The 27322-nt window shown below is 36.1% G+C and overlaps 1 protein-coding gene and 1 long non-coding RNA gene across 2 annotated transcripts in view; one reads left to right on the forward strand and one right to left on the reverse strand.

Annotated features, from left to right (window-relative positions):
- LOC148960138 (uncharacterized) overlaps positions 1-25484 on the reverse strand; it is a 34308-nt gene extending 8824 nt beyond the window's left edge. Inside the window, exons 1-2 of the long non-coding RNA XR_016143856.1 lie at positions 22940-25484; positions 16772-21976 (exon numbers count right to left, since the gene is read on the reverse strand). This is a non-coding gene — a long non-coding RNA (uncharacterized LOC148960138). The remainder of the gene's footprint in view (positions 1-16771; positions 21977-22939) is intronic.
- Positions 25485-25622: 138 nt separating this feature from the next.
- The window catches only part of LOC135686944 (paired box protein Pax-3), a 35533-nt gene continuing 33833 nt past the window's right edge, over positions 25623-27322 (forward strand). Inside the window, exon 1 of the mRNA XM_065203352.2 lies at positions 25623-26018. Coding sequence (XP_065059424.1) covers positions 25766-26018 — 253 coding nt within the window. The 5' untranslated portion in view covers positions 25623-25765. The remainder of the gene's footprint in view (positions 26019-27322) is intronic.

The raw sequence follows: 27322 nt of genomic DNA on the forward strand, positions 1-27322 counted from the left end.
GGTTTATTTTCAGTCTCTGCTGGCGAGTCTCAATTTTAATGCTAACCAGCCAATATTGATGATGGAGTTTCACAAAATTATTGACTTCTGGGCATTTTCAAAATTCAATTGCTTCTTAATTTTTCCGATTGCCCAGTACTCGTTCCTTATAAAGAAGGGGATATTTCGCTGAAACAAGAAAAGCTTTCTAAACGCCATTTCTATATATGTCCCATCAGAAAGCAATCTCTAGAGTGCTGTATATGGGTAGTTAATTCGTTCCAAAAACCTTCACCCTAATGCGCATGCCCAAATGATGCACTTTCTCATTGGTTCAGACAAATGGATAGAATAATAACCCCAAACAATAGAAATCTAGAAAAATTAAGGAACAGAACATTTCTTGGAAATATCTACGAGGCTCCCAAACAATCCGCTTCTGACAACCCTGTTAATGGTTTTCTGTGCTAACAGAAGGCTAAAAAGCTTTCTGTTTTAAATCAAAGCATGTTAGCATTATAGTGAAAATTCTGCTTGACAACTTGCTACTGAATAGTTTTAAGCAATCTAAAATCGTATGGCACAAAATATTAATCCAGTCTAAAAGCAGATGAAACTCAGATTTCTCTGGAAATTACGCTGCAACAAGAGTTTGGTTTGGTTTTGATAAGTTTGTTTTAATGCAACAGAACATAGTCAAACCTAAATATTGCTGGAATATTTTGATGCAATATTTTTCAGTTTTCAACTTTGGAACAAGCTGTAAAATGAACGTTTATCCGCAGAGAGAATATTTTGCAACTGAGAAATGGAAGAACTACGTAATTTTTTAAACCCTGATAATCAAAACACGTTTTTCTAAGATATTATAGTAATCTTATTCAGGCTCCCATTTCTTTTCTAAAATACCTGATTTAAAAAAATTTCGTCGTTTATCTATATGCGAAAACCTCCATTGAATCCGATGCAAAAAATAATTCCTAGGAAATCTCTTTCCTCGCCATTTAACAAGTTCATAAAAATGTTCCAAAGAATTTCTAGCAGATAACCATCAGAGGCACAAATTAGAGGGTAAGGGTGCTACATCCCCAATATTTCAAGCCAGTCCGTCAGCCAGTTCAGAAAGAGCGTATGAGATTTTAACAGAAATAGGATTTTTAAGGATCTTGGTAGATTTGCCTCCAAAACAAAAGGATTTTTGCCAAAGGCGGACGAGATTTTCGTGGAGTGATATGCCCCGCGTGCTTGGTAAATTGGAAACAAGAATTGTGAAAGAATATGGTATGCGTAAGCTATATCTTGATTTGAAAACAGGTTTGCTCCTTTCCAATTGTGAGTTGGCTTAACACCCAAGAGGTCATTTGAAATCCTTAAATACGGGAGGAGGGGGGCCATCCGAGCATTATGGGTAAGAATTTTCTTTGTGATCTGATACTTTTGGGTATCTGACTTAACAATATTTCTTTTTGATTCTTATGGGTTCAACTAACACATAACAATATCATAACGGGAATAGAAAAACAGATGTGTTTTAACTGATTATTGTAGGACACAGTCTAAATTACTGTGTCTAATGGTTTCTTATATGTCACAGTATATTCAGCGACAACAATTTGTATTTTGATGCCTTTGGGTCTTATCCGCACTTTTTGGCTGATACTTTTGGGTCTCTGTTTTTGATACTGTAGGGTGAATTGTGATAACTGCGGGCGGACCTCCCCGTATAAATTAAGCAACTTCCCTGGGGCTTCATAGCTTTGCTTATTTTACGGTTTAGAAAACTCCTATGCTGTTTTGCAAGCTGAAAAATGATTAGCAGATAAGAGCCATATTTTGTAGGCGTACATTGTGAATAATGTGTGAAAAAGTACCAATGGTAACTGTCAAGATTGACGAATTACTCTGGTTTCCTGATAAATAAGTACAAAGGAGTGGCTAATAGATAAAGAAAATTTGAAGTAGAAGAACTAGACAATGCTCTTGCATTCTCTTCATAAGGTCATCTACCTATTTTATAATTATTCATTTAGAATTTGAAGATGGACCAGCAGGGAACATTGTTCTGGTAGATAGGAGATTGAATAGCAAGATAGCACATGAAGGGCGTTAATTGAATCAAATCGAGTGAAATTTTACAATGAAGGAGTTTCCAGGTCATCCTGAATTTTGGAGAGCTATATCGTTTAGTTCAATAACTCAATGATTATCGATTGCGACTGGCATATCACTCCACAGAATTTTCGTACACCTTTGGCATCAATCCTTTTTTTGTTAAAAAAACTCCCCTAAAATCCTTGAAAATCCTATCGTTTTTGAAAAATCTTGTACGCTGTTTGAGTGATACACCCTCGACTGATTGGATGCCCTTTCCCAAATGACTATATTCCAATGTTCCAGTTGCAAACTAGAATTTTCATGACTAGTTGTCAACTTGAAAAGTTAGAAGGTTACCATTGACAACGTGAGGTGCTGTAGTTTATAAACTTATATGTTAGCAATGTAATTATTTAATTTTATTTCGAGATTTTTTATCTAGATATTCACTTCAGTCAATTATAATTTTTCAGTTTTAACGGTTATTTTACTGACAGTATCTGTTTCGATCTTGAGCAATAACAATCAATAGGATGGCAACGGTTTTTCTCTGCTATAATTACTAGCAGTTATCCTAAACAAATTGTCTGTTTTGCTAATGATCTTGTAGACATTGTGAAATTGTGGCATTTAGAAAAATTCATACGATTCAAGGTATAACGACAAGCGTCATTTCATGTCATTCTATGTTCTTAAAAGCCTTGTGATCAATGATATGGCAAGCATTCAAACTTTTAATTTCCTAGGACCAGGTGATTCAGCTAGCGTCCTGTCTAACCTTTCCGTTCATTTCAAAGGCTTTCATTTGAAGATTGTCATACTGAAATTCTTCGGTGTATCCTTAGACAGCCAAGGGAAGATTACATGCCGATGGCAGGTTTTTCCTTGTTCGTTAATTCTAAAGCATTTACAGTCGGCGCTGCTCTCGCTGGGATCTGTATTGTTTGAATCGAAGCAAAGCCTTTAATCGGCTTACAAGGCTTTTCATTGACCAGAGTCACTCTGATAAGCACTGCGTTGTTGTGGTTTCTATGAAGACAACACTCATAACAACATCTTTTCAAATGATTTCAATTCATCAGTCGCCCAGCCTTAATATATCCTTGTTTTCTTACTTCACGAAAGGCTCTAAAAAGCGCAGTCATCAACAGATGTTATCATTAATGCCGTTTTTAACACCAAATATCAATTTCCCAGCACTCTGCAGGGCTACAATTGGTGCTTAGCACATTTAAAGTTTAAGGTACACCTTTGTACACCTATATCAACCCATTCTCAGTACTTCGCAACGTCGGCTTATTTATCTCTAAAAGTGGCATGGGGACAACTTATGAACTAGTCACAAAAAGATTTTGTATCTGACTTGCTGTATTTAGCGAACAATGAAAAAAGGGGTGGCATGGCCCCTTAGCCTCTGCTGGTCGGTTTCTCCGGTTGCTTTTGCGGACAATTTTTAGGCGATACAGTACTTAAAATGGCTTTGAACAAAAAAGCAAACATTTCACAACACACTAAGTAAAGGCTTTTTCGAGAGACACTCCTCAGAGTATAAAATGTCAGAATAAGGGTCCGAAAGAACACGATAGAAAATATAAAACCAGTTGTAGATATTTCTAAGTCAGTTTAATAATATTACTTAATATTGACAATGTTACTTTAATATTGACAATATTAATCAATATTTAATATTAATAAAATCATTTTAATAATGATAATTTCTAAACCATATTACTTTTATTCTTATTCAAAGCCGTATAATAATTTGTTTGAATTGGTAAAGTTCTATTGTGGGAGCCTGGGCCTGACCTTCAAATAGCAAAGTATTGGAGGCTGATATAGAGTACCGAAGTGTGACGTCATCAAGAATACACTTTTAAAATTTGGCCACCTAATCTATAAGAACGGCAAGAAATGCTTCTCTTTGTGAAAAATGGGTTAGATATGTTCAAAATTGGACGAGATATGGTCAATGAAAGATTTTCAAGATTGCTGACGCTGTTCTGCACTTCTTGTGGAAATCCCGATTTGCAACTTACAAAAATATCTGAAGTCATTTTTTAAGAATATTGGTCTACTGCTTTGCATCTCCATGGGATTTCTTCTGAATTGCATGTTTGATTTTATACCCCCCATGGAAACTTGAAAAATGAAATCAATGCTTAGATTCTATAGAGAAATCTAAAGACAATTTGATATGTAATCAAGAAAGGTTCATTGAAGAACAAGTGCCAAAACAAATTACCTGCTTAAAAAGGTATAATTAAGATAAAAGTTTTCAATTTTGTAGATATAGACAACGCTTGTGGAGATTTCAATAGGAAGCTAGCGAGCAGCCATGGAATCTTATTGGTATATTGATTTTTTTGTTTGCCATACAAATGGGAGGAGTTTGAAAGCAAGATAACTGAAATGGCTTTGTGTAAAATAATACTAAAATACTGTGCTTAGCTGAGCAGACGGGCAATGATTATGGATGTAATTGTCAATGAAATTGTTGTTGACATTGGACGTTATTTTCTTGCAGACGAGCAAGCCAAGGTCATTTAATTAATGTGTCCGTATTAGGGTCAAAGTGCATGGGTTCTGGTTGAATACAATGTCCATGTTCTTCCGTCCCAAGAAGGTTGCTTCACTCCTAAGTAAACTTTGCTTTCATCTTAAAAAAACGCCGCTAAATGCATCATGAATCAAAAGATTCGACTTTTACGTAGAAAACAAGGTTTTTATGTAGAAAACTTGAAATAAATGAAATTCAAATTTTGTACTTGCAAATGCTGAAGTTTAATTATATTAAGAATGTTAAGACGTTTTTTGGAATGGCGGATATAATAGACACAGTATTGTACTTTGGCTTCAATGAAAAGTTGTTTTGCCAAGTTTATTTTAGATAAATGGTACTTTGATAGATTCCTACTAGAAACCTTTACAGCAGTTACACTGGTAAGAACCTAGCTTGAATTTTAGCCTGAAAAAAGGTTCTTATGTCAAGGAGGCCTAAATATGAAATTTTAGCATAACAGGTTCTTAATACCCAGGCTCTAATACACGGGTTTTTGCTGTTCTCTAAAGATTGCCAGACGAAAAGTACTTCATTTATGGTTTACTTATGCTATTCTGTACTATTTTCAAGTTTGAAGTTATTGAATGCAAGACATAAGTAAAATTTGCTGTATTCAGATTTGCTGGAAAATTATTTAGGGGGAGAGGGTGAGAGCAATGCTCACCATGTCAAAGTTGAAATCAATCCTACTTTTATGTGAATTCGCTGCAAAATTGCTAACCTAAATTGCCTATGCCCAGATTTGTTACTCTGCAAATTCGCTGAGACATTTATTTCGGCAAAATCTGCCTTTATAAAGCAATAGCCGTGAGGTATATCACTCTATCCAAATACCGTAAAGGACTTTTAAAGACAATAGGATTTTTAAAGATTTTTCGAAGATTTTTGAAGTGATATGGCTCTCGGCAAGATCCCTAAGCACTTTTGCCTTGCTTTCTCGATATAAATATACAAAAAGTCACTGCTCTACCCAAAAAACTGCCGAACATTTTTTCAATTTTAAGAAAATTGTTGCAGTTTGTTTCAAATGTTGGGATTTTTAGAATCTTTGGTCTTTTAGACCTTATTAGTCTATGTTAACTGCGAAGCTTCTAAAAGTAAACAAGATACAGGACAATCTGAAAGTATCTTCATTGGACGACGACAGGTTGGTTTCTTGCGTTGGTTTCATCATTGTATGGCATCTTGCGTTGATGTTGATGTCAAGAAAAAGCTTCCATTTTGTAAACAAATAGGTTTTGTGCAGAAAGCATGAACACCAGTCTCCAGTTTTTGCTTTTCAATTTTAAAATTTTTGGAAAGCTTTAAAGCTTATTTGAAAATTGTGAAGTTTTCGACAGGGAGATCTTACGTTTTGTCAATTCTGTGAAAAGAAGAAACTCGAAAAAAATATGCCTTTAAAGATTAATTCAAAGAACCGCAGTTTTCAATCAAAAAATCGGTGCATCTTTATGCGGTGACGAAGCTGCTGCTTCAATAAAACACGCAATCTTTGGCTAGATAATTCTCTGAAGAGGAAATCAGTTTGAAAAAGGCTCGTAGCCCAATGCCTAAACCTTTGTTTCAGATATATCCGCTTCCAGGGCGGTTTAATGAATATTTAAAGAAAAACAATGCTAATTCTTTCGATTAAAATAATGCAGCGCGCCTGCTTGGAACTTGACCAGATGTTTCCCAACGAATTGAATCATCGACATAGACACGAGTCTGAAGGCTTGATTCTGAAATCACTATAACAATCTGCCTCGTTCTATTGTTTTGGATAACGCTGTAATGGAAAAGTATTTGCTGTTCGGATGCCATCTGGCACCATCCTTTTCGAGGCAATTTTTAAATACAATTTCTCGACGTTATTTAGATAGCTAATAGCCGACAGCTTATATAACCTTTTTTCTAGAAAATCATTTCAAAATAATGATTGGTTCATATTTTTTGCATTCTCTTTCTCTCTCTGTGCCCATTCAGCTTAAAATTATATCATTGTCCAGATTGCGCAACACTTCAATTAGATACGTCAAGTTTTTCCGTTCATTCCGTTCGTTCGCCCGATGTTAAGGTCTTCTCTTGTTTTAAAATGTCTTATCTGCAATCGTTAATGGTATTTTACTGTTTCTACGATTTAATTGTCAAGCAATACAGGCAGAGTTATTCTGTTTCTTTCACAGCATTTCTCTGCTTTAGGTGGACATTCAAAGTTGTAGTTCATAGACTGTTGACATGACGGGCTTGTTGGTACCCGCAATATATGCCCGAATGTTCTCAATCTTGCTTCTCCATTACAGCGCTCAGTGGTCTTTCTCTGCTCTTCTCGTCTAATTGCTTTTTTCGTCTTGTCCTTTTTTTATTTATCAGGTCAAATGATAAACTTTACATCTAAATACAAGTATCTAGGAATGCACTTGGATCCTTTGTTGAACATGAATGACCATATATATAACGTGCTTAAAAAGGCTACAGCTCGAATCAAGGTTTTAGCACGAATGAGAAAATCAATGTCGGTGTATGCTGCTGCTAAATCAGTTTACAGTAACAGTGCACATGTATTGCCAACGAGTCTATACTGTTCAATACCAGTCTTCAAGATTTCAGACACATTGGCATAGAAGTTTGAAAAACTCCAGGCACATAAGATTATTTACTACCAAACAATTGAAGGTAGAGAGAACAGATTCCGTAGCACCCTAAATCAAAAGAAATTGAAAGTAGCATGCCAAATCATCAAGTGCATACAAGTGACAGGTATTCCAGCGTTCACATCATACGCGGCGGAAATAAGCCATAATTACAACACCGGAAATATCAACGCAGCCCTTCGATTACCACTGCTAAGGAGCTGCAAGAAAATCATTCCTGTTTCAAGGACCTGAGTGCTACAATGAAATTCCCCTGGAGATTTACTCTTTAAACTCTATTGTGCTTTTTACATCGAGACTCAAGAAATACTATGATTAAGATGATACATATTTATGTGGATAAAGTATCTTAATTTTTTGTATAAACTTACGTCAATCGGTTGTATTAGGATTACTTTTTATGTCTTTATGACATTTTAATATTTAACAAGGCCCTTGTTAATAACAGTACTTTCTTGTACTGATAAGGTTACCCTGTATAAACATGTATATTTTAATTATTATTATTATTATTATCGTTATTATTATGGCTAATTAAGTGATTCACAGACACCTAGATGTTAATTGATCCGGATAATAGAGGAGGGAGCAGTCAGCAACAAGCTGACAAAGGTCCCATACTGTCATCTCGAGTAAATTACATAGACAATGTCTGTCCCAAAATCCTGGCTGTTTCTAGCAGTGCTGTCTTTTGTATCACCTGAAACTTTACATCAATTCCGATCTTTTCATTGTGCTCTTCAAAACAATATGATATACATCCTAATACCCCAATCACAACAGGGATGACTGTCACCTTCTTCATATTCCACAGATTTCCGATTTGCTCCTTTAATGGTTGATATTTCTCAATTTTTTCTTGTTCTTTATCTTTTACCCTATTATCACTATGAATGGCAATATCGATTATCTTCTTTTTTTTGTCAACAACAACAATGTCTGGCCTTCTTGCTTCAACAACCCTATCACATTGAATTATAAAATCCCACAGTAGCTTAAACTTGTGATTCTGGCAAATTCATCAAGTGGCCTAATCCATGCAATGTCTCGCGCTCAAGACGTATGACTTTCCCTGCTTTGATGGCATCTTTCGCGTAATTCTTCAGTTTCTGTATCAATTGCACTTTATGCTAAGATTCTGGTGATGTACAAGACAGCATTTTCGGCGGCAGCTACGACGGATTACCATTAAATGAATCACAAAAGAAGGAGCGTCTCACGACACGTCCACCTTGTTGACCACCAATAATAATAATAATTAATAATAATAATATTATTATTATTCAAGCTGGTTTGAAAGTAAAGGCATCTAAGTGTGCGTTATATTATGAGCGAAGGTCGGGTAACAATTGGTATAAGGGAAAAGGTGACAAAAAGCCAGCCATTAAAGTTCAAGGAGATACAATAGCAACATACAAGAGGTCCGAATCGTATAAATATCTTGGCAAATCGTTTACCATAGCAGGCGAAGACGAAAAACAAGTTAAGGATTTCATCAAAGAATTCAAAGATATAATTGGTAAAATCAAGGAATGTACACTCCCTATTCCTTTAAAACTCAGTGCTTTCAATAACATGGCTTTAGCAAAGATTTCACACCACTTTGAAAACATAAAGGTAGAAGAAAAACAGCTTGAAGAACTGGATGCAAAGATTACGAAAACCGTTAAAGAAATGTTTGATTTATATCCCAAGAGCAGTGACAAGATATTTTTCGTCAACAGACTACTTGAGGGCCTGGGGAAAAAGAGACCTTCAAACGTATATAGGGCAACACGTTTATCTAAATTGATGAAAATGTTGAACCACGATGAGAAGAACATACGGTATCTGGCAAGAAAATCTTTGGAATCAGACATGAAATCACGTGGTGTTAGACAGACAAATAGCGAAACTAATTTTCTGGGTTATGCATTAGATGCCAACCGAAGACTATCGAAGACAAAAACATATGGAGAGAACTCTGATTTGCCAGATCTACTTTTTCATGCTAACAAGTTTAATGGATCAGTTATCTTCAAGGATGGTTTTGCTGCTGTTGTCGGTAATGGCAAGGAGTTGAATAGGAAAGATTTGAAAAGAGAAATCGAGGGGGAATTGGAGAAACAGGATATCATTAAAAGCTGTGAGCTCCGCATGCAAGGAAGTTTTATAGCAATTGAGAATATAGACAAAAAATTTTGCATCAAATTTATTACGGATGGAAACTCTCTGATAGTTTAATCAAGTTTATTCTACGTGCACGCATGAATCAAATTCCTTGTAATCAGCAAATTCATATGTGGAATAAGGGTCACGATAAAAGATGTTCAATGTGTAATGAAAGTACTGAATCAATGGCACATTTAATGAATTCCTGCAGAAAGTACAAAGATTTATAATCGCGAAGGCACGATTGGGTCGTAGAATTCTTATGCCAAAAAATCTAAAAATAGAATTCAACATCAACGTTATTTGTCAACAAAGTGGTAGAAACAGCTTTTCCACACATCAGAAATGCATTGTGACAGCTAAACCAAAGGAAGCCTGATATACTAGAGATAAAAATGAACAAGAGAGAATGTGAAATTGTTGAAGTCACTATCTGCTTTGATACATCCTACCGAGAAAAATGAAATAAGTATCAACCACTGATAAACCTAATGAATGAAAATGGAATAAATATAAATATAGTAATGCAGATAAGCCAATTATACGATGCCTGTAAAAGTGAGTCGTATAATTGTAAATTTGAAATGTATTCAATGAAAATAAGATGTTTAAAAAATTATTATTATTATTCATTTTATCTTTTATTTATATAGTATTCATGCGTTAGTGTGTTCAACAGGATGGTTGAGACTCCGAGTTTAACGCTTATTGCAATTTATCGGTCAACTGATCTAAAAAGCTATCTTACATGCTATCTTATCTTCATATTCTACTCGAATTATAAATTTTGAAGATAAATTAATTAAAATTAATCATAGCCTGAGTTTGAAAATCATGTGTTTTAAGAAAACACTAAATTGATTCCAAAGCAAAAGATTATCCTATTCAGCTGAATTTGATGAAATTTCATAAATTCAACTTTTTTGCTGTTGAATCTATCTTTTTTGCCCTCTGTAAGCACGGATAGTTTAGTAAAGTAACCTAAATTTCATTAGGAGAGCTGTAAAAGGCCTGATCTGTTTGAGATGATAAAAGATGCAACCAGATAATTATCAGTGAATGACATTGTTGAGAAACTTATACAGATCTGTCATTTTCATACTCCACGGTGTAATCAAAAGAGACAATAACTACTAGTTGGTTAGTCTTTTCAAAGCTTGCTTAATACAATATAAAAAATGACTTGAGTATGATTGTATTTTCTCAATGAACGATTGGATGTGGAATAGTGTTTAGCAAAATAGACATTCATTTGATCAAATTCAAGAAGGTTGTGCCATTGATATGCCAGTTGCACTGTCATTGTCTTATTCGATTGCATGATATCTTTGCATTCATCTTTTCATATTTGCGTTTATTTGCGCTTATATGTGTTAATTGGCGAAACCTCAGTGTGAGAATTCCGAAAACTAAAAAATATCAATCGATCTTTGTTGAATAGGTTAAAATTCATCACTTTTAGGCAGTTCATAAAATTTGCATTTAAAATTAATATATTTGCTTATTCAACCAGCCAAAATGATTCTATTTGCAAGTTAATTGGGCATTTGTATACCTTCTGGGGATTTGTTAGTGGGATATAGCATTACTTAGGCCTAGAATTTGAACATCATTCCTAATTTGGAGAAAACACGTCAGAATTGAATTAGTGGAAGAACAAAAACAGGATTTGATAACATATTATCGCTCAAGGTTACTGTGAGCAACTTAGCAAGTTATATCTGTCTTTTTTGGTAACGTACATGCAAGTAATAGTGAATGGAAAAAAACCCTTTAGATTTGATAAAGTTTGCTTTTCAATACCCAAAATCAATCATTTTATGGAGATACATCAGGATTTCGTTGATGATGTATTCTGTTAAGGTTTCGTTGAAAGAGAATCAGATATTATATTTTTGCTTTGACAATATAACTTAGAGTTAACTGATAATGATTCCATTCTTCTGCATCTTGTGCAAAATCTGAAAGAAACTTTTGCCTGTGCGTTAGACAAAAAATATCAAACAAAAATGGTTAGATGCTCCGATGTCTTATCTCCTCTACGTGCGTTTGGTGGTTAAAAAATCTGCTTAAGTCAAACTTAGAACGTGTACTGCCATCAATGATTCATTGCATTTTTAATTGAATTGTCAAACAATCAGTTTGATACACAAATATTATCAGATCATTAGAGGTGTTTTAAAGACGTTCATTATCGAAAAACCAGTGAGAAAGGCCGCTTTGTCAGGCAGCCCGGAGTGTTGGTAAAAGTGGGGGGGGGGGGCTAAAACCAAACAAAAAGAGGTTTGGTTCGTGATCCATTTCTTAATTTCTTAATTTATTACACTTTGGAAAAAGGTGAGGAGAATAGCCAACCCCTCCGTCCCCTGATCCAGGTTACTGGTTTCTGTCTACAGGTCGTGATTGGCTTTGTTAATTTTTACTACGCTATTTGTTTACTATTTGGTGTATAGAACAAGACTGTTTTAAGTTGCTACTCTGAGTTTCACGCTCAACATCAGCAAACTGTTGACCACGTTACTAGCTTGCTAGTTTCTCCTATTCAAAAAGGCCTTCAGTTTTCGCTGCTGTGTTTATTTTTGATAGATCCAGTCTGACTTTAATATTATGGTTTAAACAAAGGAAGGTCAACGGTGCTGAAGTGGCAATTGCGCCTCTCCTTGAAAAATGATAAACACTCTAAATGCAAACAATAAAGAGCTCTGTCAAAAACCGATTGTTGAAATTGCACCTGAAATAAAAGCATGTCTGATCAAAGACGTTTGATGGTTGCTTGAAAGTTTGAAACACTGAGGGAAGGAAGATAATTACATTGAATAAATGAATGTCGCAGTTACCATTACACTCTGACTAGTACGTTAGAAACGTTTTGTACCAACGAATTCGAATTTTTTATCAAAAGATTGTACGCCAATCTATACGAAGGGGAAATTTCATATACACTACAAATGGGAAAAACTGAAAGTGTACCAACTGAAGAAAAAGGAAAAAATGCAGCAAAAATATGAATGCTTGTAATAATGGAAAATGTTTGCATCGTGCCTTTCTGCTACTAAACATGGTAGAAATTCCCTGTTGCTTGTTAAAGGAATTATTTAGAAAGGGGTCATTGAATCTAATTGTGAAATATCAATGGAAAGCAAAGCGATTGCCAGTATTGAAATGAAGTGCAAATGAGAATTTAGCTACAGAATAATCTAGCCGTGCTTCAATATAGTTGATTCGGAGTTCAACCTTACTTGGTATTGCAAAATGATGCAATTTTAGTTACTTCCAGATGAGATTAATCGATCTACGGTGTTTCAAAATACTCTATTTAGGTTAGAGAAGCCTGAATCTAATCATACTGAGTCACCTTTGGTCTGGAACCTTCTCCAATAAGTCAACATCTAGGCGAAGTTTATTAAAAAGGCTATGAGAATATGCATAGCAGAAATTCGCATAAGCCAAAGTTAAGCATTAAAAAATAAATAAAGCTGATGATTTATATAGAAATGTATGCTTATTTTCCTATTTTATCGTCTCAGAAAGCCGCAATAAAATTTTTCCCATTTTTTTTTGCTTAGTAATAGATAGAACATCAAACTTCATGGGACGCATATGGTACCACTTTTCTAGAGATACTTGCCCTTCCCAGTAGTGCATTCGTTTTTTCACGATGTTCAGACAATATTGAGACAACCTTAAGCTCCAACTACAACTAGGATGAAATAATTTTCTCAAACACAGTAATCCTTGCAATTTCGACTTTGAACCTTTTGTACTTTATCATTTTTCATGTTTTTGTCTTTAACCCTAGCGCTCCTTGGTCAAGCAGTGTCATTGATCATACATTCTTTGGTACCCTTCACAACTATCACCATTTCCGACCTTTTACCTTCAACAAACTTTTGGCATGGAATTTCAAAGTCCCAAAAAATCTTATAGTTTCCTTTGCACATTTTCATACAGTAGACATTAGTGGAAACTAGCTTGTGGTTATTTCTCTTCAAACATTCATGTTTTGCTTGCGTTAGACATTCCATCTCATCTGGTCTAGAAAGTGGCAAGCTTCTTTATCTTAAAGAACCTCTTATAGCTGGTTGTCAGAGGCTGTTCTATTGCACCGAGTATAAGGGCTTCAAAACTGAACCAATTTTGGGTAATTTTAACTGCAATCCCGGACAAAAATGGTTGAGACTTTTCCAGGGAAAGCTTTTATTTTCACTTTTCTTTAAAATATAACTCCCTCCCCCCTCCCCAAATTCAATGCTGAACGCACGATTTTCAAGGAGAAATGATAGAACTACAAATCTAACATTGCTTCGGACGGGGGGGGGGGGGAACACAAGGAGGGATTCGAATTTACAGGGGCAAAGTAAAGTAGAAAATTACAAAAATTGCATTTTGTCTCAACATTTTTGTCCGGGATTGTAGCTATAAACGTTTTCAATTACACTTGTAGATAACGTGATTGTATTGTTATTTTCAAGATTTAATGAAGTCAAAGGTTGTAAAGAATATGTCGTTTGTGAAAAGATTCACGAAAACGTATCAATGCAATAGAACAATAGAATGCTGAAAATAGACGAATGGTTATAGAACAATAGACGGATGGTTAAAGAGCAATAGTATGGTCTGGCCGAGAACAATCTCTGGACGAAATTTATTCAAGACGAAAAGACATTTCTAGTCTGAGGGAACCGAGATTCAATTTTTTCGAAGGCATCTCTCCTTCTTGAAAGATTATTGCTTGCCCAAAACCAAAACAAGAGAATGCCAAAGAAGGTCTTACAATTGTCATGGCAAGGGGTTTGCGATGCAGACTGTCATCAACAATTGTGTCATGGGGGTGAAGATAACGTTTTAAAGATTAAAAAAAATTTATAAGTTAAGAATTTCGAAAATTGGCCAAAACTTAGCCAAGTTTTTGGTTTCGACCAGACAAGTTCAGTTTCGGCCAAGTAATTGCAATTTCAGCCAAATTTGTCACATTTTGACCAAAAGATGGCTAGTTTACCAACTTTGGTTTAGGCACAATTTTAGACATGACCTCGAAGAGGGGCAAGGCACAGATTAGCAATGGACTCTCTCTCCTTCTCTCTCGTTCAGACCTGTCTTTTCTGTTTAGGTAAATGATCAATTACAGGGCCGTAAATCCCGGGGGGGACGGGGGGGACTGGACCCCCCCAAAAATCTGGAGCAAAATGATTTTTTTTGATAAATTATCATCATTTTCTTTGAAAGAAACAAATCTCTGGTAGCCAGGTTTGAACCAAACTACGTTTTTCTGTGTTATTGCAACAAAACCCAGCCACTAAGTCATGGTGTCAAGTGCAAGTTGACTTATGCTGATAGCCGTTATCTTTGTAAGCAGAGTGGTTTTTATCTGTTTTTTATCGTTTTTTAACGTTTTATTTTTGAAAACAGAATATGAAATAAAAAGAAAGCAAACTGATATTTTATTTGACATATTTACCAACTTATTTACGCATATTTCTATTATTTGTTTATTATTTGCTTTTATTTAGTAAATCACTTTCTGTATCATTAGAATGTATTCATTTTCGATCTGTAAACATGGTCTTCAAAACACTGAAAATAAGGAAGACGCACATTTCTGTTCAAGAAGCAAAATTCTACTAATCAATGCAACATCATCTCTACTTTCCCCAACGTCCGTCACTAGAGTTTAAGCATGGCTCTTCCCCTACACCATTTCGCTCAATAAACAATAATCTGTGTTCTTCTGAGAAACGTTGAATTTTTTATTCTGAGCGATCTAATAATTTATTAAATTTAGTCTGGGAGGTGCTTTTTTAGCCTTTCTAGAAGGTATAATTTCAAAAATTTTCTTTTGCGTCGGACCCAACCATGGTGGGTCCTCCTATGTCACTAAACCTGATTCTACCTCCCAAGGTTCAATTTCGTGGGCCGTCTCTGAACAATTTTATCTATCAAATTATACACACATGTCAGATGTACTAAGTCTCAAGAAATCCCAAAATCTTGACTTTTGTTTTTCAAGTCATTTGCCCCTCAACTGTTTTTATAACACATACCATAAATTGCTTGGTGGTGCCATGAACCACGGCACACTTTAGATTTATTTACCCTGCTGACCCCCCCCCCCCTGTTCACGTGATAGATTTACGGCCCAGATCAATTAATTGAGTTAACGGACATCTAGGTAAGGCTCAAATGGCAATTCACTTTCCTCAGTACCGCTCAGAGAAGGAACAAAACGTTGCTAGAAGAAAGAGCAAAGAAAAATCCAAATGGAAACTTTACAGGAAGAATCCGAACTTTTTGGAAATGCGTATAGATTAAGATACTTCCTTCATCTTATGAATGTACTGTATGCATGCAAAAATCTTCCAGCCTGCAACCTAGAATATTTTATGTAGCGACAGTAACGACGTTTGCATTCCTGACCAGAAACATTAAACGTTTAGGAGAAGGAATCACAGAAGCCCCCTCCCCCCCCCTAACCAGGCAAAATGTGTCACATTGCAGGCTCTATTCGGGCGTTCCCCTCTCGACGTACCAGTAATAATCAGCAAAATCGGCACATAGTTCCCCCTCGAAGTAATGCTTTCGTATTCAGTGCTATACATAAAAGGGCTTATCTGAGCGCAGCCTCGCCCCGCATTTATGCCAATGGCTTTATCAACACCATTATAAATTAAGTGTCTTTGGTCCGGATGGCAAGCTTGGGAAGGACAAGGACCTGGCCATTCAAAAAATGTGCGAGGAATATTTAAGGAAATAAATATGACTTTAAAAAATAGAATAAAATTCGAGGATGTGTGGGGGTAATACACCCTCCCTCCTAACAGTAGCTTGATAGGAGACTTCAGGTAAAATCCATTCAGCGGAAGAACCGTTCTGGGTAATTTTGAGTCCGTCGTGTCATCAATAAAGAACATTCCTTCCTGTCCTTCGGCAGCATCCGATGCTATTTGGAGTAGCGACTTTACTCTGAGTTTGTCCCCATTAACTTATTTATAGGGCTGGAAAGTCTGTTATTATCATGCAGATACAGTAGATGTTGCAAAATACATGTCATAGAGTTGGCAGATAAAAAATTTAGCCCCCCCCCCAAACAAGGCCTGCCTCATGACGGCCCTCTAAATTTACGACGATTTACATCAATGCTCTTTAAAAAATATTTCAACTCAATGCTGATTTATTAACAGTCGTTACATGCTCATACATAGCAAACCTGATTGTGTAACAACTGGAGCAAAAACCAGATTCATGATCGGATACCTTGGCGTGAGAAAATTGAAGTGAATTCGAGCGAGCTAGAACACCACAACTACACTCCCGGACATAATTGTTGAGATATAACGAAAATTTTCCAGCTTCCTACCTTACGTTGCCTCTGCAAAATTTGGATCTCCCCCTTTCCTCTGAATCAAATGTTGGATTTGTAGTTCTATCATTTGTGCTTCAAAGAATGCATTCAACGGTGGATTAGGGGACGGGGGAAGTTGTTTCGAAAGGAAAAAGATAACATCGACGTTTCTTTCAAAGTCTCAACTAGATTCTGGATATCACTTGAAATTTGCCTTTGAAAAGGACAGCGAATTATAGGTGTGCTTATTGATTTCTAGAACGTTGTTCCATGTGGGACCATGAGACTTTTAATGGGTAATAGTCCTATTTTTCATCACTGAATCTCTAGAAATCCGTTTGTTTTGGTGGAAATCTTGTACGCTTGTGACCCATGAAATGACTTCCAGGCTTTCTTTCAGTATTTTGCCATAATCGCTTGACAAAATCACAATAAAAATCTTCTTTAGTATCTTTGTTGTGAAGCTTCAGTTTTAAGTCGATCCGTTGCAGTATGTGTAGGAATTACAGCCAAGAAAAGTTTGCTGTTTATTGGACCTTTTCTTAGGTCGAATTGTGCCAATCTCATTTAGGCGGTTCCAGTGTAAGATTGAAAGAGGGGCACTTAGTAATGAGGGGGGGGGGGGGGCGCTGAAAAAATTGGTGGCGAGAGTACGCTGTATACAACAATTTAGAGCAAATTCATTGACCTATCTCTCACAGTGGAGCTAAATTTTGCAACAAACCACACAGCCCAATATTGCTCTCTTTGATGTCTCATCCGGAGTTGCATGGGTCAAGTGCAAGAAGCCATGAATCTTTTTGCAAACCATGGTTTTAGGCTTTGAGTAAACATTTGCAGTACTAGTAGCAAAGGTCGAAGCGGGAATCACTTTTTAGATCTACCAATTTTCTTTGGTACCCAAGCAACAAATATTTAAAAATGTAGGATACGAATCAGTTTTAAAAATTTCCGTTATTCTCTGTTGTCACTTCTTCTAGCCCCGTTGACCTTTTGTGTTTTCAAGGATTCATTACTGTGCTTTTCGAGGGTCAAATGCATGCGTGCCATTTCACCTTTGGTACTTTCCTATCTGCTAAACAACGCGCCACTGACGCGGCAAATGGACAAAGCCCACCTTCTGATGGCCTACACATCTTTTCTGTTCGCTTTTAATCTTGCTTTGAAGCAAATGATAATCAGTTTTAAGTTGAAAGGAAGCTTCGGCAAAACCTACTATGTCGAGCTCCTTTTTACAAATATTTGCAGCCACTTTGGTAGACTGAACCTGGTCTTACAAACTATCTGACGTTTTAACTAGTTCAAGCTTGCTTCCGGATTTCGAAATGAGATTGTTTTAAGCCCAATATTTGTTAAAGACATTACAAGGATAAGCTATGGGTTACCTTGAGACACAATGGATGCTGAGGAGCCGTTTTAGCGGGCAAAACCTAGAAACGATAAAGATATTTTATAATACAACAATAGAGAAGAAAGGAGGGGTGGATAAACGAAAGAAAACCTACTTCGAAACCCTTTGCTGTCTGTTTTTTTAAATACCTTCTCTTAAGCATATAAACCCTTGATTCTTTGTCTCTTCGGAAGCACGAGCTGTGATCCAATGTAAAAAATTTTCTGTTTGTTTTCAAACTTTGCCAGAGCAGCAAATTGAGCCCATTTTTTGCGATTGAAACCATCTTATGATATTGTCGTTGTGGCATAACATTGGCTTGCATTACGGTGAATTAATGTTTATTTTGTGAAAGTAAAGGTGAAGAACAAGACGATACAATACAAAGATATCATTTTCTGAATCATTTTTGAAATAAATTGTTTCTTGAATGCATGTATAAAACAATAAATCAATATGCAAGACAGACTTTTTATGTTAGTTGAACCTTATCAGAATAGTTCTCAATGGAATAATTCTTGACGCCTACTTAAAAAAAACTTTTAAGTGCATAAGAAACGTTTTTTCTTATGAATATGATCTCAATAACCAGTGGCGGCGCCTAGGGGTGGTATGGGAGGTAATTACCCTCCTCCCCTACTTTTGTCGAAACATGGTCTACATATTTCGTCTAAAAACAAGTTAAAAAGCACTGGGTAGGGGTAGATCATATTTCCTAAGGAAATTTGACCCGGTACAAAGCACTGAAACGAGGCAAATAGGGCGTCGTCTCACTGGCTAAGCAGAGCACCAGAACACCCGCACAACGCGGAGCACACGCACAATGCGGAACACGCGAAACACTTGAAACAAACGGAAAAGTGAAACTTGGGCTTCTAGAATACAAAACTGGAATACAAATGACAATAGCAAGTAGAACGAAACAAAAAAGCTCTTTCTAGCTTTACAGTGTGAGATCTCATTTCAATTAGATTTCCGCGCGTTCCGCTTTATTGACCTGGCCTGATGTCCTGCATTCAATATATCTCAATTAAACGTTATGACACAAAGAACGCTAGTATGAATTTTAAGATATTGTGAATAGTAGGTGATGTTTGTAATGCGGAGCAAAGCTTAAGCATTCATAATTGCTTAAAGGCTGCTAGTCCTGGAATGTGGTACCGCACCGCTCCCTCCCAAAAATTACCACGTTAAGTTTAAAACACTCAAATCATTACCCGAAACACAAATTTACTACATTAAGTAGGGGGTTCATCACAAATCTTAAAAGGTTCTTTATAACTCCCCTCACATCTTTACAATACTGGAAGATGCTTCCTGTTGTGTTTATAAAAACATTTTAGGTACAACTTTGATTATCTATGACTCTCTTGAAATCGAAGAACATTAAAAAGTAGAAGCAAGTTGCAAAAAAAGCTCACAATTTCTAAACCCTCAAAGCCGCCCGCTAGCTGACCTTTTTTAACATAAACATTTTCACATCATTAGGTAGGATGGAAATGCAATATAAAACGACATTTATTCTATATCAAACATCAAATTGATAGCTCAGAGTAAAAGACAGATTTTGATTTTCTGTCTATCAGTTCTAGTAAATTGATTCCATCAAACATTCTTCTACTCATTTGAACCCCTTTACGTTTTATTTTAAGTTGAATATTCAGCTACGGATTGAACGTCATTTCTATAAGTAAAACAGTTTTCTGGGGAGAGGAATTGAGTATGAGGTTTCAGGCCCCAGAAACAGTTATCGATCACATCCCCTAGATCGTTCGAAGATATCTTTTCAGTGTGTCGTACCAGGATATGAATTTCAAAGCAGAGCTTAAAAGTGCAACGGAGCAAGTGTTATATTCTTTTTCATTAGATTCGTAAAGCTGCCATAGAGTAACTTTACAGAGAGAAAGAATAGGTGGTAACTTTCAAATCTCATGGATAAAGCTCTCTTGAAATCAATTCTTATAATTTTATAGCAGATCAAAATCTCTCCTGCCTTTTGAACTTAAATCAATTGCAGGCTTCACATCAATGCAAGAGGTAATGGTTCAGACAAGTTTGATAGAGATACTGCTTCATAGGATGCGACTGCTAGTTAGAGGGTTAGTTTGCAACATAACAGAAAAATCCTGCTAAGTCCATTTTTATTCACTATTGAAGAACAAATAATGAACATGATAAATTTTGTAATGCGACAATTGATTATACGTCTTTGTCACTGTACTGGTCGAGGCGATGCCAAAGGAGGTATGTGGGCTATTACCCCTCCCCCTCACTTTTGCCAAAACATGGTATACAATTCTTTTCTAGAAATTGATTAAAATGTGTTAGATAGGGTATATCATATATCCGCCTTAAGAAAATTCAGCTGGGACAAAGCACTGAAGCGAGACAAAAGGGCGTGATCTCACTGGTCACGCCCATTAACCTCCTACACTGCAGTAGCTGGCGTCGCCACTGGGCTTAACTACAGGAAAGGTTCAAGACTGAACTGGTGCTACCTTTGTCTCACCATAGACTAATCCTTTAGCAAGAATCTTTAATTTGCTATTTGAAAAATTCCATTCAGCTTGCATACCTTTAAATTTCAAATCATAGTTGGAAAATTGATTTCCCTTGGTCTTTTTAAGTGCGGTTCCCCTGCAAGGTTTATGCAACATCTAATATTAAAAACTAAATTATAAGCATATTGCCAAACACAACCTACAAGAAAAGTTGATGTTCTTTAACTTGTCCTTTTGGTTTTCCTTGAAGGTGCTTGAATTGTGAGTTGTGAAATGTTTTCAATCACGTATCAACTATCAAGATGCAATGCAGGTTATTGGAAATATTTGGTAGAGAATTCTCTTTTCTCCATGCGATACGGTTTTGTTGATAGATCACTAGATCATTTTACTAGTTTCAAGACGCCATAGCAAAATCAGTTTACCGACTACCTGTTACTGCGCAACTAACAAAGCTCCAGAATAGTTATAGTTCAACAGTTTAACGCAGCAACGCTAGACATTGCAATAAAAGACATGTTTGTTTCATACGTATACCAAAGTTTTATTTTTCTATTCATTTAATGAAATCCTTGACATTTTATTCCAAATGGTAAGGGTTGACTAGATTAACATAATCACATTAAATTAGTGCGAGCATCATCGTATTTCTGTTTATTTCCCACATCTTTAATGAAAATCCACAACATTTCTGAAAAATGTCATTGTAAATCAACCCAAGATGTGTCTACTATTTCTCCAAATTCAGCTTTTTATAATTTTGTTTAATTTCATAAATTTTCTAAGAAGAAACCAATCAATTTTGCATAGCTTTTGAGATTTTCTCTCCAAACTGTTGAACACACACCGTGCTAATCATTTGGAGTCTTTATACATTTTATTATGTCAAAACATAGTCTTCAAGAGTATTAAGGCTCAAAATCAATGAAATTTACGAATAATTTAAGAATAACGCAAGGCTTAAGCTTTATCAAAAATTAAACTTTCTGTTTATTTCAATTTTTGGAAAGCAAAACAAATGAGAGTTTCACGCTATATGTTTAGAGGTACACTCATCCGCCCTTGGACTCATTAACGCTATAATATGACTAAGTTACACCTTGTGTTGCTTAGGAATAATTTAAGAATAATCTTACGCTACCAATAAGAAAATTAAGAATATTGAGGCTCAGCCAAAAATTTGATATTCTTATAAAAAAGACCAATTGCGAACCATGATTGACTCTTGGGGAGCTCAAGCTGAACGGTGTAATTTTTTCACTATAAAGTTGTATTACAATCTCAGAGAACCCTCGTTTGCTCCTTTGCCCTCTTTTCCCTCTCATTAGGCTGAAAATGCAATAAAAATTAGCAATCCTCTAATCAGAAATTAAGTCATCTAAACATACTATTTCTGATTTAGAAGCAAAGAAATAGAAAGAGCAAAATATCCAATGCAGAAGATGAAAAGCACGAAATGAGCATTTGAACATAAATGACGATGCTAAAAAACAGTTAGGAAATTGCTCAAGAGAAAAAGCATGAAAGCAGAAGCCTCCAGAAACTTAAAAAATACAAGAATCGAGTCATAGGTAAATTCTTATACTGAAGAGAAAGGAAAAACTTCACCGGTGCCATTGCTTAAGTATTGGCCAGAATCTGTGTTAATTAGGTAATTACCCCTTCAGAAGGCGTGATAAAAATACGCTAAAAAACGCTAAAAAAGCAAATGTCAGTACTATATAATTATCTTTATCAAATTTATTGATTCCTTACTTGAAGGGGGGTTTTAGAAAATATGATATATTAAGTGCTAGGAAAATGATAAATGATATGGAAATCCAGTACACATTGAAGCCGCCGTTCATCAAATCCAGCGTATTATCATGAACTGCTTTGAGCAAATAAACATCTTTGTAAAATTTTCATAAATACTTATCATAAATACATATCTTTGACAGAAACTACTTGACGAAAAAAAGTATCAGTAAATAAGGGCTACAAGTACTTTTCTTCAAGAATAATAAGATATATTTGTTTAGATATATACAATACATATCATCATATCATTCATAAGGCAAACGGTACACGTGTCATAGTAGAGTGCGATATATCTAGATCAAAATGTCGATGAGATGTATAATATAAATACGTATTTTCTGTTTTAGCTTATTTGGAACTCTGCTGTTATGAGTTATAAAGAATATAAGAGATAATATGAAGAAGCTGTTCAGAATCATTTCAGTTAAGGTTTCAGTTCTATTTTGGGTCTACGTAAACATTCTTAGCAAGCTGCGTTTATTGCAAACTCACCTTTACCATCCACCACCATCCGTACTTTTGAATCCACTCCTCTTGATAGCTTCCATGGCTCCTCATTTTACAAACACTGTTCTCTTACGAACACGATGAGCATTGCGTATGCTACATAGGAACTTCACTCGGGCTGCACTGAAATCGGAAACCAGCCACACCTGCAAGTGATAGGACGGATCTGAGTAAACTATTTCTTTGTAGGCAGCGCTAGAGCTTAGAGAGGTACAGACAATATTCTTTTTCCAAAACAAATGATTTTCAAGTAGAACTACTAACACAATTTTATTGACTTTTTGTGCAGACAATCATCCTTTATTCCCGTAATTTCTATGTCTCTTTTTATAGTGCATATTAACAAGATTCGAATATTCGTACTTAACGGACGTAATTATGAAAAATCTCTTACTGGCGCAGCAATCTCCGTTGAATGCTGCTTCAAACGCTATTGCCAACAAGCTATCTCTGTCTGTTCTTGTGAAGCTAACGTGTCCAAATAGATTTATGAAAATGCCTTAATGTATTTTAACTTGAATTTATGATAGATGGGCTTGCCTGTGAATAACTTATAAATTTATGATTTTAAATGGCATTCGCAGGGGCTGCAACAAAAAGGGTGCTGAGGGCTATTGCACCCTTTTTTCAGTGTGAAATTCTATTCAGTGTGAATTTGTATTTTTCAAAATTTATGTGATCAAAAGTCAAAAACTTATATATTATGAATGTCATGTTTTGGAATTTTATGATTTTTCAAGGGGTGATCCCTCCTTTTGGCAGTTGCCTGGTGATTGCATCACGAACATTTGAGGAAAACCGTCCTATTTTATACACTAATGCGTCAAAGCTGAAACGGTGAACTCTTAAGTACTGATTTTGCTGTCTGCCCCATCAATGTCGTCTAAATTGAATGTCAGCAGGTACCGCGCAGCCATTGGGCTAGCGGGGGCTATAGCCCACCCACTTTTTCGCAATAATAGGCTAGAAAATTTTTTTGAAGGTTTACTCTAACGCAACTTTGGATAGTTTACTCCTATGTAGTAGCAGTTCTCATTGTGTGGGAACCATTTTTGTTCTTTTTCTAGGTGTTTCATCTTGTTTAATGACATGATGTATTTTCTACGCTAATTGTATCTATTTTTATAGCTATTGATATCTTCTCTGAACCAGACTGTTGATAAAAATTCAATAGAAATAAGCAAGTATTTTCTAAAAGGGGCGTTTTCCCGCGTTCAATAGGGCGCGTTCTAAAATTTTTTTCGGTCACACCCATTTCAGCCCCTCCACTTATAGAGTGATGCGCGGTCCCTGACAGTCACTACTGCTTTAGTCTGTTAAAACGTAAGGCACATATTCACCAATACTGGCTCATTCTTTCTCTCCATCTGTCTCCCTTTCTCCCTCTCCCTTTACATTGGAAACTTTCTAGAATGATTTGCTTGCTAGTTGTACGGTGGCGCTCTTTAATTACAAAATGAACCGATCAAGTATGCTCTTTATTTGGATATTTCAATCTGCATCTGAGCAAAACGTTAGTCATCTTTCAATTATTAGACAGCTTCCAGCGAGCAGATAAATGTTGGACGAAAATAGCCGTTAAGTACGCAATCAAGATATTCCTACTCATGCATGCCACCTTGATTTCTATGCCATCAATTTATAAGTAGGAAAATTTGCATTTTATCGCAGTTGTAAACGAACGAGGCTCGCCACCGTAACCGAAGGGTGTGTGACGTCAAGATGAAGCAGAATGGAAACTTTTTGCTATCTCCTTCCCTAGGAAATTAGTAATGACAGTGTAAACGGTGGAATGCAAGTTAAGAACCAATTTCTGTGGTTTCTCATTGTCTCATTGAAAGCAAGCCTCTGACGTCGTAGCAAATAGCAATCTTCTATGTCCATAAGCACATGAGCGGAGTAGTTAAGTAAGAATGCTGTCCCTCCACCAACAACTGAGGAATTTGAATAGCTTCTTGACCTTTCCGGGCCTTTCATCTCCCCATTTTTCCTATCGCTCAAACGCAAAGTATTTTTCACGTTTCTTTCAAGCTGCTCACCAAGTGAGATTTATTTAAAATGACGAAGTAAGAGTTTTCTTTCGAGATTCGTATATTTTAATGATACGAATCATAGAAGACATCAAAGAAATTTTTTTCTATATACAAAAACCAATTTACTTTGAATAATAGATATCTCAAAAATTGACGATTGGAATTTTCCTGTCAATTCTATGTTGCACGCGATGTCAATAAATTGCCTTATCACGTGATGATTTGCGGTTGATGACGGAAGACGATTCGTGTCCAATATTCGAAAGCAGGGTAGCAGGACCCTGGTACATAAATGTTATCTGAGCAATATTGGAAGTAATCTCATCAGAAGTCAGAGTTTTTATTGCTGACAAAGAAGTTATGTCTTTTCAAACGAATGCTTAAAATTGCTTTGGTGTGTTTCGGCTCTTGTCTTTGAAGTATTTTTTACGACCTTTTGTTGTTTTTGATTTCGCTTTCAAATATGTTCGCAAAGGTTCAGAGGTTGAATAGACTTTTGTATTGAGAGTACAAATGCATTGCAAGTCAGGCGAGAACGCCTATCTTCCTCGAAACAAGGAGTCTCCTAGCCCACAAAGTCGAACAAAGAGCCCTAATGCTGCCTGTTGATTGGCGCGTTTCGACAACAAAACCAAAAGTGCGTTGAATTGAGACACATGGCTTAACGTCATATCTCACAATACGCTCGCCAATACTTCACATAGATAAAAGCAGCGATTTGATGTCGACAGTCAGGTAGATCCGTAATCTTGTTTGTCTCAACAATTCTTTTGACAACATGGAAAGAAAAAATCATTTCCCGCTGCCCGCTTCACAACAGATACTTGAACAAACAGGCAGGGAGCTGGTCTCTACCATCAGGGGCAACATCAAACTGAAAAGGAATATTAAAATGCAACCATCTCCAGAATCGCCACTTACACTGCCTAAGCAAGAAGAGAGTTCAGCTGGCTCACTTGAAGGATCCGTTGAAGAAGGGCGTTTTATAAATGATAGCAAACAGGACGGTGCGGAAAAGAACTCCTTCTCGGGTAAGGAATTCAATTCTATGCTTTATACTCTAAATTGTATTTACAAGTGCCATGACCTCAAAGTAATTGGTTTGTCATAAACATTTATTGTTCAGTGAATGTGGTTCATAATCAATTTTGGAGGCATTTCTATGCAACAATTCACAATATTAACAAGGATTTCAATTAAAAGCAAATTAATGAATAATACTCAATTTTAGCTTGTCTGGATTTGTAAGGCCAATTTAGGGTAGCTTCATCGCCAGTCGACCAGTGCCACAGAAGCCAGAAGATCGTAGTTACTGCGCTAGAAAAGATAAGAGTTCGTGATAAGTACACTGAATAAGTACTTAAAACAGGTTCATAAGCCTCTTCCTATATTGATACATTTGCGAAAACAATATCGCTGCTTGATACGCTGAAGTGGTTGTTGACACTGATGCATATGAAGGTTCCTACTTTAGAATTTTTCACTCGCCTTTAGAGAAGTCTCTAGGCCCAGCTCTGTATCTTTTATCAATGTTTCTCCATTCGACTCCTTTACTTGCATATCTTGGAGTGGTTTTGTTTTCAAATCTGAATCAATGCCACTTTCTTGAAAGACGGTCAAAAGGACGAGTGGCTGCCTTTTGCAAACACATTCCTACCATCAAGTGAAGTGCTATTGAAGCCCGTTATTATAGTGGATTTATCATGGCAAACACAAATCTTTATCTCCGCCCTAGACAGTTACAGAGGATTTAGTTCGCTGTATCTCAAGCATCTCCAGAGACTCCTTTCTATTTCCACACAACACATCTCTGCAAGGGCCAGCGTTGCATCTGTAGCCTCCCGCTGGTTTATTATAATTAAAGGTCAACCATCGTTGTAAACTTTCTCATGTAGATAGAGCACTATCATCTAAGGCTTGCTCTAGATTACGAATCTGATTCCGTTTCTTCTATTCTTATTTCTGTTTTCAATGTTCTGATAAATTTTTGACTCTGCTAGTTTCATTTGCTAACCACGTAGGAATTTCAACACTAAATATGCTTCAGAATATTGCTAGTTTCTCATAGCATCGTGTAAGACTTTCCTGTCCTTAAAGTATCGATTTTAGTGAACTGAGTATAGCCTAAAAGCTGCCGTCTATGATTATAACAAGCAAATTCAACACTTTCAAAACTCATTGAAAATGTTTGAAACAATGTCTCTATATTTCCTCTCGCTTTATTAAATTGCGTTCTGATTGATCCACGTTCTATGGGAATGCTGAATTTCCTTCTTAATGCTGAAATACATTGATTTGCATGAAGCATTCCTACCATGGATATTTACAGACGATT

The sequence above is a fragment of the Rhopilema esculentum genome, chromosome 6, assembly GCF_057945365.1.
Source record: "Rhopilema esculentum isolate cy_ngs chromosome 6, ASM5794536v1, whole genome shotgun sequence".
Taxonomy (NCBI): domain Eukaryota; kingdom Metazoa; phylum Cnidaria; class Scyphozoa; order Rhizostomeae; family Rhizostomatidae; genus Rhopilema; species Rhopilema esculentum.